General features: G+C 43.8%; 1 protein-coding gene, 2 long non-coding RNA genes and 1 other non-coding gene across 6 annotated transcripts in view; 2 read left to right on the top strand and 2 right to left on the bottom strand.

The window, feature by feature from the left end:
* Positions 1–2,199: 2,199 nt before the first annotated feature.
* On the top strand, positions 2,200–13,503 carry Dnttip2 (deoxynucleotidyltransferase terminal interacting protein 2). Its single transcript, XM_031375330.1, has 7 exons — positions 2,200–2,329; positions 3,267–4,921; positions 7,502–7,640; positions 9,145–9,240; positions 10,765–10,929; positions 12,532–12,641; positions 13,292–13,503. Exons 1-7 carry the CDS (start codon positions 2,270–2,272, stop codon positions 13,383–13,385), a joined length of 2,319 nt encoding a protein of 772 aa, XP_031231190.1. The 5' UTR covers positions 2,200–2,269; the 3' UTR covers positions 13,386–13,503.
* Positions 11,638–20,145, bottom strand: LOC116093720. Its single transcript, XR_004119814.1, has 2 exons — positions 19,420–20,145; positions 11,638–16,393 (listed from the first exon to the last, which is right to left on the bottom strand). It is a non-coding gene; the product is annotated as an uncharacterized LOC116093720 (long non-coding RNA).
* Positions 16,906–20,151, top strand: part of LOC116093717 — a 24,622-nt gene continuing 21,376 nt past the window's right edge. For 2 of the 3 annotated variants that reach the window (XR_004119810.1, XR_004119809.1), the window contains exons 1-3: positions 16,906–17,053; positions 18,717–18,945; positions 19,113–19,268. This is a non-coding gene — a long non-coding RNA (uncharacterized LOC116093717). The remainder of the gene's footprint in view (positions 17,054–18,716; positions 18,946–19,112; positions 19,269–20,151) is intronic. The other variant, XR_004119811.1, reaches the window with a different exon arrangement.
* Positions 19,069–19,153, bottom strand: Trnar-ucu. The gene is given in 2 exon segments: positions 19,069–19,104; positions 19,117–19,153. It is a non-coding gene; the product is annotated as a tRNA-Arg (tRNA).

The following is a 20,151-nucleotide window of genomic DNA, read 5'->3' on the forward strand; positions in this document are numbered from 1 at the left end:
AAAAAAGACAGACAAAAAAAAACCCCAAACTCCTGGGTGACCAAGAAGACTGCTGAAAGATGTTCACATTATAGAAGACTGCTGAAAGATGTTCACATTATTTTCATCAAGGAAATGCAGATTAAACGATAGTGCGATGTCATGAATGAAAGCTGTAAAGACCGACAGCAGCAAATGTTAATGAGAACATGCTGCAGAAGTAACTGATGCTGGGGAGACTGGAATTATCTATGGAAATTACCCAGGCATTTCTTTTATTGTTTGTTTGAGACACAATCTTGTTATGTAGTTCAGACTGGCCTGGGTCCTCCTGTCTGAGCCTAACAAGCACTGAGGTTGCAAGCCATGTACTACCATGCCTGGCTTTGGCATTTCTTGTAAGGTCAAGTGTACATTTAGCATATGATATTATTCCACCCCTAGACATTATCCTCTCCTAGACTGTTCTTCAGTATAAAGACCTGAGTCTCTCACTGGCTATTTCGGCCACAGATAGCTCTCACCGTGTTCACATTGTGCAGTGACCCTCTCCCAGAGAGAACAAGGTAGACCCCTTAAAGCCTAAACTGAAAAGTAACGGCCCTCACTTGTCATAGGGTTTTCACTAAGCCTAGCCTGTCAAGAGCTTCAAGAGTCTTGTCTTCAAGTTCCACAAACAAGCAGGAACTTGCATTCTTGTTCTTCGCTTTTATGTCACTCCTAAAGATAGGCTGTTTCCTCGTGGCACATAATGGCTGTGTGAAAACCAGCGACCACAATTCTCCAGAACAAAAACCAAAACCAAAAAAACCTACCTTACTAAGCATGAGTCTAGTGCTTTAACAACCTCTAACAATCAAAACTTGGTCACTACGTATACTTGGCTCCAAGGAGAACGAAGAGGAGCTACTTAATGTAGAAGTAATGTATCCGCAGAAAGATGTTTTTAGGAAAATTTATTTTGTGTTAAAAAGTTAAGGGAAACGAACCATTGTTTTTCTTGCTTCCAACACTAATTCCTTTACCCCCTCCTCAATCTCTTTTATGGCCTTTCAACATATTCTAGTTCTCCATCTTTCATTCAACAAAAAACTAAAACACCTCAGCCAGGTGCGGTAGCTCATGGATCCCAACACTTGGGAGGGAGATGAATATCTGTGAGTTCGGGATCAGGCTGGTCTACATAGTGAGTTCTAGGACAGCCAGGGCTATTGTAGAGAAATCTTGTCTCAGCAAAACAAAACAACACCCCCGCCCCCCCAAAAAAAAAACTCTATTGATTCTGGTCAGTCTCTTCCTTCCATTGTAAAAACAACAAAAACAAAAATCTTTTTATCTCTCTCCTTCACAATTTCTTTCACTTTTTTTTCTAAAAAAAAAAAAAAGCCGGGCAGTGGTGGCGCATGCCTTTACTCCCAGCACTTGGCACTTGGGAGGCAGAGGCAGGCGGATTTGTGAGTTTGAGTCCTGGTCTACAGAGTGAGTTCCTGGATAGCCAGGGCTACACAGAGAAACTCTGTCTCGAAAAACCAAAACAGGGCTGGAGAGATGGCTCAGTGGTTAAGAGCACTGACTGCTCTTCCAGAGGTCCTGAGTCCAAATCCCAGCAACCACATGGTGGCTCACAACCATCCGTAATGAGAACTGACTCCCTCTTCTGGAGTGTCTGAAGACAGCTACAGTGTACTTATATATAATAAATAAAAATCTTAAAAAAGAAAAAGAAAAACCAAAAAAAAAAAAAAAACTACTTCAAATCCGGAGACATTTTAGTTAAATCCCACAGCTTTCTAATTATTCTCCAAGAACTTGGCAGCATTTAACATACATCCTTGTATCCCAATCAAATATCGAAATCTCATTTATTAAGTTATTAAAATATTCATTATTAAAATGCTGTTTTCTAAAGGGACTAAATAAAGTTTCCTTTGGCTTTAGTAAAGACTCAAGCCAAAGTTCTCACAAATTACAGCACAGGGGGAGACGGATGGAAAGCAGAGTGAAAGATGCGACTTCCCGGTGTTGAACGGCGCGGAAGACCTCCACCGCTGCGGAGAGCACGGCCGAGACGCTCGGAAAGAGAGGCGGATCAGCTCTCTTGCGCCGGGCCGACCCGCCCTAGCTACGGCAGAGACGTCTGTGCAGAGCGGCAGCAGAGCAGCGGAAGGAACGGTTCTCCCGAGCCGCGGTTTCCGCGGGGAATCCTAAGCGAGTTCCTGTTCTGACGCACTTCCGAAGGGTCGGAACGAGAGGAAGCCGCGCTGGCTGCCGGGAATACGGAGTCGGAAAGATGGTGGTCACCAGGTCCGGGGTCTTTCGGACCAGGCTCCGAGAGTGCTCCCAGCAGAAGGTGAGCTGGGCCCCGGGTTGTCCGGGTCTCCTCGCCGCTAGGCAGAGAGGTTCGACGGGGTGTAGGGGAGCGACGAGGAGCCGAGCCGTGCGCGCGTGGTCCTGTGCCGGACCGGCTCGGAACTTGGTTGGGCGTGGGGGTTTTCTGGGGCTCTTACGAGAGTTTAGGTAGCTTGCCTTGCGCAGATGAGGCCTTCTAAGTTTACAGTTGAGACGATACCAGGGAAGGTTAATTCCAGCCACCTCGACCAAGCCTAGTTTTGGGAATGGGAAGGAGCGTCGTTTTCACGTGGAGAGATTGGTAGTGGCCCAGCACTAACTCCTCCCGCGTACGAAGAGCGGCAGGGGTGTCTCTCAGAGCCTCTGATTGTCTTCTGGTGCTGTGCGCTTTAGATTGTGTAGTAAGGGTTATAGAGCAGCCCTTTCCTCTTTTAAAACCCCAGACAAGTATCAGATTACCTTATACACTCCCAAATACGTGCTCAATTAGTACTTAACTACCCCGCTCCCTGAGTTTCTATAAATGGTTTAAAATCTCCCCCCTCTTTATTTAAGTAGAGAAAGTTTTCTTTTTAGTTCTGCTTTCTTTCTTTTTTTTTTTAAAGATTTATTTATTACTATATGTAAGTACACTGTAGCTGTCTTCAGACACTCCAGAAGAGGGTGTCAGATCTAGTTACAGATGGTTGTGAGCCACCATGTGGTTGCTGGGATTTGAACTCAGGACCTTCGGAAAGTCGGTGCTCTTAACCACTGAGCCATCTCTCCAGCCCTTAGTTCTGCTTTCTGAGGCCTAGAATGAAGCAAGTAAAAAAAAAAAAAAATTATCGTGAGTTTGGCTTTGTTTAGTACCTTCTTAAGTTTTGCCCCTTAGGCCACGCCACCTTTGCTCTTTTCCATGCCCTCCCTAAACTATATTGTTTGTTTTTGGTTTTCAGAGGTCTGTTCCTCGGAGGATTGGGACGCATATAGAAAGCAAAAGAGCCTCGGGATCCGATGGCAGCACTGCTGAGGCACACGGCTCAGCCCTCTCCAGCAGCAGCAGCAGAGCTACAGGCCCAGCGGAGATCATTGTACTGCTTTCTGATGGAGAGCCCTCTGACACCGAGTCTCATGCTTCCGGGGTTTCCTCTGTGTTAGAGGTCCAAGAGCCCATTATAAGAGTAACTAGGAAACGGAGGGTGGTGATCGCGCCCGCCCCAAAGTCCAGTGTTAGGAAAAAGCGGAAAGTAACCCCTCAACGTGAATCTGTTGATGAAGTAGTGGTTTCTGAAGCAGAGTCTCACGTTTCAGGGGTTTCTATGATCGTACCTTCCACAGGAAAAAGCCGCCAAAATAAGGCTAAATCTCAAAGAGAGTCAAGCCAAGAATCCCATTTGGAAATTATATCTGATGCTGAGTCGTCCTGCTCAGGCATTTCATTGTTAGAGATCGAACCGAGGAGAACAGCCAGGAATGTGAGGAAGAAATTACAGTTCCAAGCTGAGAAGAAAGATACTACGATTACACCAGGAAATAAAAAGCAAATTGTGGGTATGTCTGTGTATTCAGAGGACTCAGATGCTACACAGGCCTCTCAGCTATCAGCAAGACCACTTTCTCAGATAAATATGCCACAGGTTTCTGATAGTGAAACTTATAACAGTGACTTTGATGATTCCATCCACAGAAATTCGGGAAAAAACCTGACAGCCCAAAACCACCAAAATTTGCATATCCAAGAGGAAAAACAACCCAATGTTGTATCTCATACAGAAGTCAGAAAGGAGTCTTACAAGGGTCTGGATGAAGAGGACCCCAAAGTAATAGAGGAAAAAGTAATTAATGAGAAAGATTCGCTGCTGAGTCTTTCTGAAGCTCAAGATGCCAGCCTTGAGCAGCCAGTGTCTCAGACTCAATCAAGCACCCCAAATAAAAAACCCACATCTCAGCTTTCAAGTCCAGATCAGGAGGCTCTAATGAAATCATTAGAGCACAAGTTTGCAGTTGTGAAAATAGAAAGATGGAATGACAAGAGAGGGGACAGCGTAAAAAAGAATGATTTGGCACAGCTCAGTGACAAGAGAGGAGACAGCGTAAAAAAGAATGATTTGGCACAGCTCAGTGATGATGGTGACAGCAACGATGAGCACACAAGTGCGGGTGTCAGTGAGGACAAGAACAGCCAAAGTGCTGTCATTTTTGAATGTGATAGCAAACCATGCAAGTCTGAACTCAGCATGGCTCGGGATACCAACAGTCCTGTTTTATTATTTCTTAGCAGTGATGAAAGCCAACAGTCTGAAAGCAGTGAGAATGAAAGGGACACTTTGTGTTCTGTTGAAAACAGTGGCCAAAAGGAGGCATCAGCTGAGGACCTGGAAGATAACGCATGTGATGGTGCACTGTTTGTGATTGACAAAACTCCTGGACTGAGTGCTGACAAGAACTTTTACCTAGAAGATGAGGCTCCAAGTGAAGTTGCTATTGAGAGGGAAAATGAGGAGGAAGAGAAAGAGGAGGAAAATAGTGAAGAAGACTCATCAGACAGTGATGAGAATAAGGATGAGTCTAGTGATGAGGAGGACTTGCTCAGTAACACCAAGTCTAAGCTGTAAGTACTACCTTTAAAAGGACATTGGGGAGGTCATGCTGAGGAGCACCCTAAGGCCGCAGCATGACAAGCGTGCCCTTTACCACTGAGCTTTACCTCAACCACCAAAGTAATTTTTATTAGCATGTATTAATGTCTCATTTAATCTTTTCCTATGTGTATATAATGCATTGATGTTTTAAGTGCCCCTCAGACTCACATCCCCACTGATGCTCCTTTCCAGCTAGTCCTCTTTCTGTTTTCCATGCCTTCTGGGGAACGTGGGTGAGTTTCATGTTTATAGAACTATGGATCAGGGTTATTTACAAGCTCACGGGAAGCTTACTAGTGCTATGCCATTGAAGCAATGTCTCTCCCTCCCAATCATCACTAACTAACTGTCTATAGGTCCTCAGGGAGAGGTTGGGTCTCATGAACTCCTGGACATTTCCACTACAGAATGCGGACTGATGAGTTTCACACCATGCACCTCAGTCCCACTCATCTCCCTGTACCTCATATGAAACTCACAAAGAATCAATAGAAAAAATCCAAAGTACTGACTGCGTCAGTCTTGTGCAGGTAACCCACAGCTGCTGTGAGTTCTGGGTGCACCTACCATGTAATACCCAGAAGACAGTACTCCATATCACCGCTCCCTCTCTCCTTCCTCCTGCTTTTACATTCTCTCTGCCCCCTCTTTTGGAAGAGGTGACATAAATGTCCCATTTAGAAATGACCATTTTGAGAAAATTATTCTCAGCACTTTGACCAGTTTTGAGTCTTAGTAGTAACTATTATCCACTGCCAAAAGGGGGGGGGGCATGTCTCACCATATCTGAGCATAAACCTAAGCATAAGCATAAATCTAGAAAGTATTTGTAATGGGTTCAGCATATCTAGCAAAAATAGTAAATTCCCCACGAGAGCCTGTCACCAAGCACAGGCTTCTGACGGGCTTTACGGGTATGAATTTCAGTAAGTGAGCTTCAAACCCAATTAGAAAGTGGTTGGTTACCCCAGTTAACAGTACATGAATAGGCAGGCATAGCTTCTCTGACAGGTCAGTAGTACAGCGTGTAGGTCCATGGTGAGTAAGACAATGGCTTTCTTCCCAGGCAGCCTACACAGTACCTTCCAGCACTAAAGTTTGCAACAGAAAAGATGTTTCCAGCTCAGCTCCAGCTTCACTTCTATGTCCTGCAACCAAAGCCTGTGATAACAGGCTTAAGTAGTAGAGTCTGAACATCTTGTTCTTAGTGGGCAATTGAGAGTCGTGGTAATAGCCTATGTAGTTTTGTGGAGTCTCAAGGACTTCTGTGACCAAAAACTTGAAGGGAGATAAACCTATTCCTGATCTGGGAGCAACTTTATTCATCCATTTACAAGTCAGTTTTTGATATATCTGTCAGGATGATTTGCCATAGAAGTACAAACAGTAGTTTATTAGTATAAACATCAGAATGTGGATAGTTCCACCTGACATCTCCCTTGTATTTATTTGTGAGATCTTTGGCAGTTTTATTTTTCTCACCAGTGATAGCTAAAATGTTGTTTTGATAATCTTAGAAATCATCTGTAGGAGCAGGGAAAATGGCTTAGAGGTAGAAAGTTTGCCATGCAAGGATCAAGACTAGATTCAGATCCCCAGAAGTCATATAAAATGACAGGTGAGCATGATGGCCTGCCTATAATGTCAGTGTTCAGTGGTAGAAATGGCATCTCCAAGCAAGCCAACTAGTTAGACTACCTGAGTGTGAGCTCCGGGTTCAAGTGAGAGACCCTGCCTAAATTGAGAAAGTAGAGATGATCAGGGAAGATACCCAAAGTCAAACTCTGGATGAACATATGTGAATGCACACTGCACACATATATGTACAAAAGAGTAAAAACAAAACAGGAACATAAGTTTTTATGTTAATTGTAGAAGAATTGAGAAATATGGAAAAGTATGAAGAAAATAGTCACCTGTAATCCCATCTTTTTTTGTTGTTGTTGTTGTTGTTGTTGAAAGCTCTAATGTTTGAGGCTTTTTCTTTGGAAGTGTCTTGTTTAAAACTTGCTTTTCCTGGATTAGGCCTTGTTTGGCATTAGCCACTAAAAATGTAGGCAGCCATATTAGACTGTCTTAATAGGTGCCCTGTAGTGGTGGCACACACCAAACCCTGTCTTGGAAAGCAAATAAAAAAGATGCCCTGTCTCTGAGGTTGGTTGTTGTTTTTAGAGGACAACCTGCAAGATCCAGGTGTCTCCACCCTGTGAGTTCTAGGGACTGACAAGGCCATGAGTTTAAAGGTACAGTCGGTGTTTCTAAACTGGGTCCTTCAGTGTGAAGTTGAACTGAATTGCTTTTCTTGAAGTTCCTTACGAAATTTGTGGGTGTGATACATGCTTAATCGTCTTAGAAAATCTTGACTCTGGATGTCTTCTCTGGCAGTGCCGATTCATTATTCAAGACTCTTCTGAATGAATGTATGAGATAAATGTTTATTCCATGTTTCAGTAACTACATCATAAAGATAAGATGCTTGTGATTTTAACATACAATCTTGTTTCTCTTTTGTCTTAATTACTTCATCTAAGTAATCTTTTCTGTTTTAGTCTGAAATTGACAAGTAGCAGCATAGACCCTGGACTAAACATCAAGCAGTTGGGTGGTTTGTATATTAATTTCAATGTGGACAAACTGCAGCCTCACAAGAAAACCCTAACCCAGATCAAGGAGAAAAAGAAAGACGAGGTAAGCTTTATGAACTGTCCCATCTTCGGTCCTTTTCCTAAAGCAAAACTACATTGGTCTTTTCTTGCTAGGGACCAGCCTTGGCTTGGAGAGGGGTTCTGAGAGAAGGGGTGTCTGGAAGTAGTGAAAACAAACGCCTCAAAGTCAGACTGTGGTCCAAGCTGGCAGCTCGCGCCCTGCTTTCCAGACTGCTCTCTCTAGACTGCTTTCTCCTGCTAGTCTCTATTCCAGACACTTCTCTAAGCAGTTTTCTCTTGATTTTCTAAAAAATTCTCTGGATAGCTCACCTCTATGATCTTGTAGTTCATAAACCCAGTTTTTTATTTTACATATCAATCCAGTCATTTACTCTAGGTCTACTTTTGATTGTCTTGTGAATCAGCATTCTGGGTGTGACCCCAGCACCTTAATTCTTAGGAAACTGCAAGTACTCATTTTCTTTTCACGCTGCAAAAGAATTAAGAGATCCGCCTGCATCTGTTAAGCACAGAAGTTATGATAGCTGGGTGGGACACCATCCTGAAATTACCATTTTCACCACACCTAGTCCTAACTTTGCTCTGTCCCTAGCCTATCCAGAACCCAGGAATCTGTCTTCCTTTATAACTTTAAACTGCCAAACAAACAAAAAACTCTTGGCTGGATGGGATCTCCTGTGATTACCACTCCCTAAATCCTTTCTTAGTATCTTTCTGAAAAGTTGGCTCACTGTGCAGCTGCCTTTGTTCCTTTAGATCTGTGAAGCCCCTCATAATTCATACTGCATGGTTGAGAAATTATATATTTTTGGAGTTCTTTTCTACAGCCTTAAGGGCTGTCCTGAATGTTCCAGCATTTACCATTTCGCTTAGACTTTAACCACACCTTCACCTCCTGGATTCTGATTATCTTGGAGTCATTAACAGGTCATTCCTTGAAGGAGGAGAGTAAAATGTGCATTATACAAACAAGCGTATGTCCATCTACATTTATGAAGGCCCATGCCTGCTGGCCCTGTTCTGGGGTAAAAACCATGTCATTCTGTCCCTATTAAGGCCATGCCAGACCGACATGTTCTGCTTTTTCCATTTTACTTTTTATGAATAGAGTTTTATCTGTTAAGAGATGCTACTTGAAGTAAATTAATTCAAGATCAGCATTATTTTCTTTTTCATCTACCACTTAATTCCAGGAATCCTATTTTCTTGTATTTTTTTAAACATTCATTTTTGTGTGTGTGTGTGTGTGTGTGTGTGTGTGTGTGTGTGTGTGTGTGTGTATGTGTATGCATATGTGGGCACTTTTGTGCGGTGGTGTAGGTTAGAGAGCCACATGCAGGAGCCAGGTGTCCCCACCCTGTAGGTATGTTCCAGGGAACAAGAGCAAGGCCATGAGGTGTGACAGAGAGTACCTTTAAAATGCCAAAATCATTCAGGAATAGATTAGTGGGTTTGCCTATACAAAATGTAAAATCCTAAGTTTAAATGGGAAGGAAAGAGAAAATAATTATTTTGTATTTTCGTAGCTTCTGCAGAAAGCTGTCATTACACCTGAATTTGAAAAAAACTATTGTGTCCCACCATATAGTGAGTCAAAGCATCAACTTCAGAAACAGCGCAGGGTAAGTTGGGACTTCATATTTAGATTGCTTATATGTGCTTGTCTTTGCATTTTCAGGTTGTGTAATACTGCAGTTGTACATTTAAGCTTTATCTACAGATTGGTCTATTATAGATTGGACCAAAGTTCTTAGGTACTAAGGGCCATAAAATGTGGTTCCATCAACATGTTTAATGTAGCTTTTTATGTCTTTGCAGCCAAATGGGACAGGTAAGTACAGTTTTTTGTTTGTGCTCTGGAGTGACCCCTGGAGTCTTGCACATGTTGTGAGCATGTGCCCTGCTACTGAGTTGTGCCTTGAGCCCCACAAATACAGCTTTCAAAACAAAAAACAGTGCCATCCAGCCTCCAGGGTCACTCTCCATCCTGTAGGCTAGGAGCTCTATTGCATAGAGTTAATACAGTCAACTCAAAGTGCTGATCCACTTGGCTTGGCAAATGGGGCAATGGAAGCAAACTGTGTTGTTTTGGTATTCGAACTAATAAATAGGTACAAAAGGTGCTGACCCAGAGCACACTGCCACGTGGCAGGCACTACATTTTGGATGAATGAAACAAAACGTTAGGTAGAGTTTTCAAAAGAATTAGCAGTTTTGTTTTGGATATAATATAAAGTTCTGGGCTTGTGAGGTAAGTAGTTTCTAAGACTCTTAAGACTTAAGTAACAATAAAAAAAAATGCTTATATAGCAGCTCCTAAAATGATTTTATATATTTCCTCTTGTATGAGCTCTTTCAGAAAAAGTGGAAGCTGGATGTTTCTTTCCCTTCAAGTCATCCAGGGAGCTTTCATTTACGAAACTGGTGCTGTGCCAAAAAATGTTTTTGGTTTTTTAACCTTTTTTTTTTTTTCTTTTTTAAGTATCCTGGGGGTTAATGCTTACTGTGAAGTTGGGTTTTGTTTTGTTTGTTTGAGACAGTGTCTCATATATCCTAGGTTGGCTATTGGGATTACAGATGCACATTACCATGCCCAGTTCATACAGTGCTAAAGATTCATGTTTGTTGGGCAAGAACTCTACCAACTGAGTTATGTCTCAGCCCTTATAAATCCTTATAAATTCCACTACCCAGAGCCTGAAAGGGTAGCCCAGGTTGGTATTGTGAATTCAAAATCATCCAACCTCAATCTGTCCCAAGTATTGAGATCACAGGTGTACTCTATCACACCCAAGTAATTCACATAATTTTCTGTTTTATGATTTTAAGGGAGGTTACCTTATAGCACGGTAGGCAGTGTGCCTAAAGAGAACTTAGTCTATATTCTTACAAAGTTATGAGTGTTAATTTGGGGAGCTGGAGAGATGGCCCAGTGGTCAAGAACACTTGCTGCTCTTACAGAGGACCACATTTTGGTTCTCAGCATCCACATCATGTATCTCATAACTACCTATGACTCCAGCTCAGAAAATCCAACACACTTCATCTCCAGAGGTACCTGCACACATGTGCTTGGACATACACATAAAAGGAAAAACAAATCTTTTTTTTCTTAAGTTTTTTTTTTTTAAACACTTGTATTTCAGAAAGAGCGACAAAAAACAGCTGGTAATGCTTGGTTTGGCATGAAAGCTCCAGAACTGACCGAAGAACTGAAAAATGACCTCAAAGCATTAAAGATGAGAGCAAGCATGGACCCAAAAAGGTTTTACAAGAAAAATGACAGAGATGGTTTCCCTAAGTACTTCCAGGTATGATACTTAATAGTGTTCTGTTCTGTGGAGAGTAGCTTAGCAATGTTGTTTACTATTAAAATAAGAAAGGATTTAGTTTACCAGGTCAGTGCCTTCTTAGGCTCTATACTGTCCAGAACACAACTCAGATAGCCACCATTTTGTAATGGGTCCTCAGTCGCTACAAAGAGGCAACATTAACCATGGCAGCTGAGACCAAGGGTAGCTCTATTACATTCAAAAAATCTTTGTATCCAGATGTATTGATAGTACTAACCTAAGAGCAGAAGTTCATTCAGGATGCAGAGAGAGGAAATTATTTTGCATTCCTCTTCCTTTGCAAGGTAGAGAGGCATTCAAACGTTGTTTGTTGGTGTCTCCCGATGAGCGTGCAAGTTGATGTTTCCACTCTTTTCAACCCTCTTCTGCTCACTTGGGTTATTATAAGTGTCTTGCCCTCTGGCTTCATTGTAGCTAGCATATTCTGTTATTTACTTAAATATTTGTTTTCAGGCTGTACTTATGAGAAATTTTGAGTAATTCTTAGTGACTTTTGAGGTACTCCATTTCACTTCCTTTGGACCATCATAATCTGCATCCAAACTAGCTTGCCAGTTCTGTTATCAAGCCCTCATAACCTTCACCACACTCAGTACTCAGCTGTCTCAGAGCTTGTACTGTAAGGGTCCAAAAATCACTGAAGGAAGATCCCAGACTCAGATAGTATGCAAAAGTAAAGATCATTTATTCGGTAGAAACATCCAGCATGGAGGGGGTGGCAATCAACCATTCTCCAAAATGGCGACTCTAGACAAAGGCATGCAGGCTTTCTTATAGGGAACTGTTGGAACTATCTAAAAAGATTAGGTAATCTAAAATTTCATTGATGGGTGCTAGGGGATAACAGGTGATCAGTGGTCTACATTCCTGTGTCGAGCGCACGTGACCCACTCTGAGATAAAATATTTCCCCATTTTTGTGGTTATCCCCAGGCTGTTCTTTCAGAGAGGGTTTTATGATCTTGTTCTGGATTTTATGGTCTGTTCCTAGAGCTGGTGTCTTAGGATCTAGTTTCTGGAACTTAGGGTCTATTCCGGAAGCTAGCACCTTATGGACTTTTTTGAAATCAGGCCTGGTCCTTAAAATGGAGACATGGGGTTTATATTACCCAGTCTCTGCTGTTCTTTGACTTTATTCTCCCTTGTTTGCTTAGTGATCTGTGAACTATATAGAGCCAAGTTAAAATGTCATGTTTGTCATTCTTAACTCCTTTAGTAAACCAGGTCACTGTGTCTTGAGAGCCATGTATAGTGTTCTCTTGTACACTGTCGTTTGTTCTGTAATGTCTTTAGTTCTTAATTTTTAGTGCTGTAATGTCTGGCTGTGCCTTAAGGTTGTGACCTACTACACTACACTGTAATAGGGAAATATTGGTAGTACCAGTGTACTGGCTAATAATAGGTTTATTTTTGCTTTTATAAAATGGCATAATCTTAATACATGTATAAAATAGGTTGTGCTTTCTGTTCCTTTCTACAAAAAAGCTTTAGATCTATACTGAAATGTGGAGCAACTTAACATCCAGGTATTGTATGATTTATTTCCTTCAATTTTTCTTAGGTTGGAACCATCGTTGATAATCCAGCTGACTTCTACCATTCACGAATTCCCAAGAAACAGAGGAAAAAGACTATTGTGGAAGAACTGCTGGCTGATTCTGAGTTCAGGAGGTAATTTACATTTTATAATGTGTGTGTGTGGTTTTTTTAGTTCACATAAGTTTGTAGATTACATTTGGTGACTGGTCTTTGGCATGAGGAAGCCAGGGACTCCAGTCTATTTCTGCCAAACCACCTGTCATTTACCCTCTCAAATGTGATTGTACCCTCACAAGAACAATGGGGAGGGGTAGTTAGTACCTTCCAGTTCTTGTGAAAACTTCTTAACAGACCTCTCATCTGGAGAGCAGACTTTGAAAATCATTGTTCTTTGTTTTTTAAGGTTTTGGCTTTTGTTTTGAGACAAGGTATCTCACTATATAGTTCTGGCTGTCCTGGAGCTCAGATTGGCTGCCCTCTGTCTCCCAACTGCTCACTGTACCCAGCTCTGTAACTCCAGTGCATAGGAAGCTGAGTAAAGGAAGTTCAAGGCCAGCCATAACAAGACCCAATCTCAAAACCCAAGTAAACTGAATTCAAACTTAGGACAGAGACCACTGCTGCCCTCAGCCTCCTGACTCTTGGTAGCAATGTGGTTTCTACAAGAAGATTCAGTAGAGCATTTTGGGATTGAGCCTCCTCTCAAAAGTTGTATTAACTGCTAATAACTGATACATCATACTTTAGATTAGAGCATAAAGGTTTGATTTTTTTTCTTTCAGATTTAATCGCAGAAAGTATTCAGAAATCATGGCTGAAAAAGCAGCAAATGCAGAAGGAAAGAAGTTCCGGAAAAAAAAGAAATTTCGCAATTAAAATTGACAAAGCAAACCATAGCATTTTATAGATCTTGATTTGCTGAAGATTATCACATAATTTATATAAATAGGTATAAATAGTGATTTCTATTTGGAAATAAAGATTACTGACAAAATCAATTGTGTGCCCCTTAGAATAAAAGTGGGTGATATGTATAAGATGATATGTCTGGTTTTAGACTGTTAAAAGGAAAGTGAGTATCAACTATTTTAATGTTTGTCCAATTTTCAGCATCTGGTTATTTAAGGAAAATACAATTAATAGATAAATAAGCAGTACAAAAGCAGTTATGGTTAAAGAACTCTTGAGGGCTGCTGAGATGGTTCAGTGGTTAAGAACACTGGCTGCTCTTCCAGAAGTCCTGAGTTCAGTTCCCTGCTTGCGTTGAGTTTATGCTGGCTCATGACCTTTTGTGAAGGTATCTGATGATACCTTCTGGCATGTCTGTACATGCAGACAGAGCATTCCTACACTTAAATAATAAGTACATAGATTTGTTTTTTTTTAAAAAAGAAAGATTTTTTGAAATGATCAAACAATGTGTAAATGTTATAAAGCTGCCATGGTGTATGTGGAGGTTGCATTAAGGCGTGATTAGCATTCCTCAGGTACCAGAAAGCAGGTCAGGTGGAGTGCCTGCCTAAGCCACTGGAGGAGGAAAATTAAGTCATTTTCTACTGACCAGTGAAAATCCTACTGTTTAATCCTGTTTCGTTTAGAACAAAACTAATTATTCCTCCAGTTTCAATTGCTAAGATAAACTCCAGCCCTCTTGCATCTTTTACCCCATATTTTCCAGGGAGGCTTCTGTCATTTCAGGCTTGAGGTTCACTTAGTTCTTTTGTTTCTGCATGAGTTTGTTCCAGGAATACTTTTACTTTATCCACACACCATAGCTTGTACACTGGAAGAAGCAGGTATGCATAAGTCGTGTCAACATCCTCTACACCTACCACTAGCCAGGAAAACAAAGGTGCAGATTCTGTGCAATCCAAATTGCTTTCTCTCCACTGTAATCAGTTCAAGTCACACCTGCGAGGGACCATCTGGATTTGAATAATGGGTGAATTTGTCTTGGTTTAGTGATGTCCTCAAAATTCACTCAATTATTAGACTTAATGACTAACAAAGTTGGACTGATTGCCACAGCCAACTGTGGAGAAGTAGATCAGTTAGGAAGTCCTAAGCCTGTGTCTGTCTCCTTAGCATTAGGTTTTTCCTTCTCTTCACACGTTCAACTTTTCTTTGCCATGTTCTTCCATTCTGTAAACATTATGTTCTATTCTAAGTACCAATAGTACATCTCCAGGATGTCCCAGAAACTTCAAACCCAACCCATGCATTATCTGAACTCATTCTCACATGTTCATTCCAGGATTTTTATTTTTTGCCTCAATTGTGTCAGCACTCACCCACTAGCCTAACTAAAAACAGCACACCCCTGGTGTGCTAGCTAGCTGCTTCTGCCCTCCTGCATCTCTTAGTCCAAGGCTCATCTCTTCTGGGAAACAGCTCCTTTGTATTCTCAGCCATCTCTTCAAGCACCCCCCTCCTTCCAGCTGTCAACATTTTCTCACTTTTGTGTCTTCAATAGCCCCAGTCCACGGTCTACACTGCGGCAGAAGAAGGATATCATATCATCTGGCTTCCCAGCTAACTATTCAGCATCTTCCTATGGCCTTTAAAGTAAAACCACATTCAGCAATGATGGTTGAAACATTTGGAATATGGTCCTGGGGGGACTTCCAAAGTTTAGGGGCATTGTTCATTTGGGACAGGGTCTCACTAGCTGTTGCTGTCCTGGATCTCACTAGACAGACTAGGCTGGCCTTTAGCTCACAGAACCACCAGACCGCCATTCAAGGGCTGTAATCAAAGTACAAAGTACTCCACCACACCCAGCTGCTTCTCCAGTTGTAAATAAGAGGGATTCCTACAGGTGCTTATCAGATGGACTCCTGTAGCTTAGTAATTTAACAGGTGAACTTCCAGAGAGCCCATTAATCACTGAAACCTGAATACAGAAGCCATGACTGGGGATGAAGCTCAGTTGGTAGCTTGCCTAGCATAGCGTGCACAAAGCCCTGGATTTGATCACTAACATCACATGAACTGGTTATACATGCTTGTAACCCTAGCACTCACAGAGGTAAGGGGACCAAAAGTTTAAGTATGTCCTACATAGTTGGAGCTCAGGCTGGGCTACATGTCTTTGGGGAAAAGATTCTCTCATGAGGACTCTAAGCCATCTACAGATTAATCCTTTGATGGGCTATTATATTAGATTGTGAAAACTTGGGACCCTGTTGAAAGCGGGTATTTAAGAACATGCTTTTGGGAAGTCTATCCCCTTGCTTCTGCTGCCCCTGCCCTCCTCCCATCTGTTGATGTGACCTGTTTCCTTGTCGTGGTATTCTGCCTCAACATGAACGCAGAAGCATCCAAGCCGAGGAACTGTGGACTGAGACTAGATAGCAGGATTTATGGCTTGGGAACAACAGAAATGAGACCAAGTCCCAATGTTTGCTTTTTTGCATTTCTGGGTAGTGTACAGGCTCTGAGCTATATCCTCAGACTCTTTAGACTTTTTGAAACAGGGTCTATCTTCAGGCAGCCCTTGAGCCTGCGATGTTCTTGCCTCAGCCTCCAGAGTAGTCAGGTTCTATCTAAATCTATGCCTTCGAGCCAGGCTCCAAGCATATGGCGTAAACCTGGACAGGTAAGGCAGAGCTTCCATCAGTAAAAGAGAGAGAACGCTGACCAACATGGTGACTGTGATGCTAGCTTTACAAAATGAAAGAATGGCTTTTGACTTTTCTGGAATGGACTAAAGTTTTATCATTGTCCATTAGTCCCGAATGTTTCCAAAAGATGTGCTTCTTATGTCCACACTCACTGTCCTTTTATTTCGTGGGCTAATTTGGTGGTCAGCTTTGTTCAGAAACTGCTGAGTTACTCTTCAAACACACTGGCCTCATGGTATAGACTGTAGATGCATAAGCTGCCTAGAAAACACAAGGGTGGGTAGAAGAAACACCAGTTCCAACAGGCAACAGGCCAAATTAGACTTGGACAAAACATTTATCTATATGTAGAGCTGACCGAGGAGTTAAGACAGCATAAAGGCCAAGCACTATAGGAAGACAGATGCCAAGCCTTTTTATCTTACTTTTTTATTGTATTTATCCATCAGATATTGTAGGCTCCAGAGGAGACTATCTTAGCAAAAGTTCACTCAAGGTTCTGCAAAGTAACCCAGGCAACTGTTCCCAGAGTCCACATGTCAGTGCTATTTCTCATAAGCTAGCAGGAAGCTAACATATACTGCCTGGCTGTGTGAGTTTAGTCAACTAAAGGTAAATGCAGTGATCTTGCAGAGCTGTTGTGGGCCAAGGTGGCCTGGAGGCTTACGCAATAAGTCTTGGGGAACTGGCTTTTCCCCTAGTAACCCTTTCTCCTTGGATTCCTTGTTGTGTGACTTCCTCATTCTCTACTAGCTCTCAGTTGGTGAGGTCATAAAGAACTAGGTCTGTAAACATCCTGGCCTTTTGCCTAATCCACTGTTGAGAGCTGTTGAGAGCAGACTTGTAATGAACACAAAGGGTCCAGAATTTGCCTTTGCTTTCTTTGGACAAGTTAATTCCTTTTTCAAAACCTCTGAAACGGTGAGTCAAAATGAACTTAAATTTGTTTATCTTGCTCTGGCAGAGACAGAAAGATTTCTAATTGTCCCAACTAGTGACTAGACTCACTTTAGTCTCCCCAGCCATGTGTCAGAATGCTTGTTTCCCACAGCCCGTGTTCTCAAGCCAGGCGAACTTATTTATAATTTATAAATCACAATGTGTGTAGCCTTGGCCAGGCTCCTTTATTATTATATTAATGAATAATTCATGATTATGCAAGAGAAATATTTTTTAAAAATTCTTGACCCCACTAGACTTTAAAATAGCACATAAAAATTTCAGACCAATGCAGCAAACTAGAAAAACCCAGAAAGAGAAATGTGTACAGGACTTTAGACAGCGATGAAGGTGGCATTTCAAATTATTACAGAAGACACAGAGGTCCAACACCAGCAACTCTGGGTCGGAACTCCCATTACAAAAGATGTGTCAGATGGGGCAAAGATTTAAAAATAAAACCACTAAAAGAAAATTAACACTCTGGGGGCCTTCAAACTTAGAAGCTAGCAAACACTGATAAATTACAATATAGAATTTCTATACTAGAATTTCTGTGAGATGAAAAAGTTTCATAAATAAACACAAGTAGACTGGAAAATAAATAGCATTTATTAAAAACATAAGGCTGTTTTCTTTCCTAGGTAAAGAGCTACCAGCTAATACAAGCATCCTATTATAGCCATTCTAAGTGGGTGTGAGCGACACAATACGCAATGATCTCGGTGATGGGGCAGAGGAATCCCAGGAAAGAAAGTACAAGCTACCCTGTGCATGAAGAAGTGGGTTGAGAACTACGATTAGATTCTACGAGTTTGGGAACGTTGGCTGTGGGAAACAGGCATGCTCCCACATTGTTGGGGACAATAAAGTGAGCAAAGTCTACGAGGGGACGCTGCCAAACCTTATCAAAGCTAGCGCAGATTAGGAGCACTGGAACAGGCTGGAGCCAGCTTCCTAGGAATCTATTGTAAAGATACACTTGTTCACAAAGAACAGGATGTCCACTCAAGGACTGCAACGGGCAAACAATGCGTGTCTAAATGGCTGAGTATCAGCTATTGTAACAACAGGATACCACAGCACGGTGCAGCTCTACCTGTATTAACTGAAATAGGTGAAATATACTGCCAAAGTGTGTCTTATAATATTATATATGATCAGGCATGCTGACCGGTGTACAGAAAGTACTAACCTGCATTTTTTTAAAGAAAAAATTGAAAGATTTCAAAGCGGCCATTATTCACTCCTGGGTTGCTGGGAGAATTTCAAGTCTCAGATACAGGAATACCAAGGATGTCTTTTTGGGACTTTACCGACAATTTGCATTTCTTACGGTTTACATGAATTAGGGGGTTTGTCGGTACAGTGAACTTTTCTACACTTCATTAATTCCTACTACGCACATTGGCACTTGGTGAAGTGGAACTCTAACTCTGTGCAAAGTTAATCTTGTCAGAAGGGGACAAGACAGTAACTCTTGTCCCTAGTTGACAGGCAGAGCGTGTCAACTCCAACCTTTGGACTAAAATCGTGGAAGAAAAGCAGGCAGCCCCAGAAATGCAGATTTCTGGGCCCCATTCCAGATCCACCCAAATGGCATCGTGAAATGACCACGGGGCTTTACCTTTTTTTTTTTTAACAGGATCCACTCGAGATTCCGCGCACTAGCCTAACGCATCCTGCTTTCTTGACCCTGCTGGCGGCCACCGTCAAGCTCCAGTGACGTGGGATGCCACTCAAGACCCAGGCCTTATCCCAAGCTCTCATTTAGGCCCAGGTCGAGCGCCTGGATTCTCTACCGCCTCCCTCTTCTCCCCGACTGGGATCGGTCAGGGTCGGCTAATGGGGTTTGAAAGCTCCCAGAACTGCAGGTAAGGGTTGCGGAACGCAGCGGGTGCGGTCTGTGGCTGTGCCGGGAGTTAAGCCGTTTAGAATAAAGGGAATAAAAAGAGATAACTCTCCCGAGGACAAAAAAAAAAATAAAGAAAATGTTCCGACTCCGCCGGGACTCGAACCCGGAACCTTTGAATGCCTCCAGCCTCTAGAAGTCCAATGCGCTATCCATTGCGCCACGGAGCCACCTGTTGGAGTTTCCGCGCATCTGCCGTATTAAGCCAGAGGCGGGCGGGCCGGCTCCCTCCCGGTCGCCTCCCGTCGCCGGAGTCCAGCCGCCGTGCCTAAGACGCTTCCAACGGTAACGGCGAGCCCGGCGAGGGCCCAACCGCCCGGGAACAGTCGCTGGGGAAGGGCGGCGGGTCGGGAGAGCGCAGCGGGAGAGCCCGTGGTCCGCCGCCGACCCCTCCCGCCCCTCCCCGGCTCGCCGCCTGCCCCGCAACCCCGCCTACCAGCTGTGTCCGTCGGGCGGCCGCTCCCGTCCGACCGGGGCCGCCGCGGCTGCAGGCCCACCCAGACCGGCCGTTACGCCGGGCACTTCGGTCGCACCCGCGAGCGGTGAGCGGCGAGCGGCGAGGGCGAGCGGCCGCGCCCCGGGCAGCTAGGCGAAGGCGGCGGGCGGCGACCCATCTCGGGCCCGGGGCTCTTCCGTCACGCCGGGAGCCGCGGCTGCGAGCGACGTCTGTGTGCGTGCTTGTGCGTGTTTACCGGCGCGGGGCCGGGCTAAGCTGCGGGGAGAACGGGGCTTGGGGTTGCATTTCGCTCCCCACAGACCCAGAGCCGAAGGTCTGAGGTATCCGGGCTCTGGTGGCCTGAGGGGGGCGACGCGCCCCCGCACCTTGGCATCCTCCCGGGAGCTTCTCCGCTCCGCCGGCCAACCGGCCGGCCGCGCAGCCGCCGCTCCCCACGCGCGGCCGAGTGGGCGGGCGGCCTCCGGAGGCGGGCGGGCGGGCTGCGCGGGTGGGGAGCGCGGTGCGCGGGTGCGAGCGCCTCGGCGGCGGGGCGCGCGGCCGAGCGCAAGGGCGGCACGGGGGTGGGAGGGTCGCCGTCCGTGAATCGGAGAGGCGGGCGTGGGAAGGAGCGGGTCTTCGGTTGCCTAACCCCCTGCCCTCCCTTCCCCTCCCCTCCTTTCCCCTCCCCTCCCCAGCTCCATCCGAGCGACCCCGCAGCCCCGCGAAGAGAAC

Source organism: Mastomys coucha, unplaced genomic scaffold (genome assembly GCF_008632895.1).
Source record: "Mastomys coucha isolate ucsf_1 unplaced genomic scaffold, UCSF_Mcou_1 pScaffold16, whole genome shotgun sequence".
NCBI lineage: Eukaryota > Metazoa > Chordata > Mammalia > Rodentia > Muridae > Mastomys > Mastomys coucha.

Coding starts and splice junctions, on each gene's coding strand:
- Dnttip2 (XM_031375330.1), top strand. CDS start 2,270: ATGGTGGTCACCAGGTCCGGGGTCTTTCGGACCAGGCTCCGAGAGTGC. Junction 2,330..3,266: donor GAGAGTGCTCCCAGCAGAAG/GTGAGCTGGGCC, acceptor TTTGGTTTTCAG/AGGTCTGTTCCTCGGAGGAT. Junction 4,922..7,501: donor AGTAACACCAAGTCTAAGCT/GTAAGTACTACC, acceptor TTTCTGTTTTAG/TCTGAAATTGACAAGTAGCA.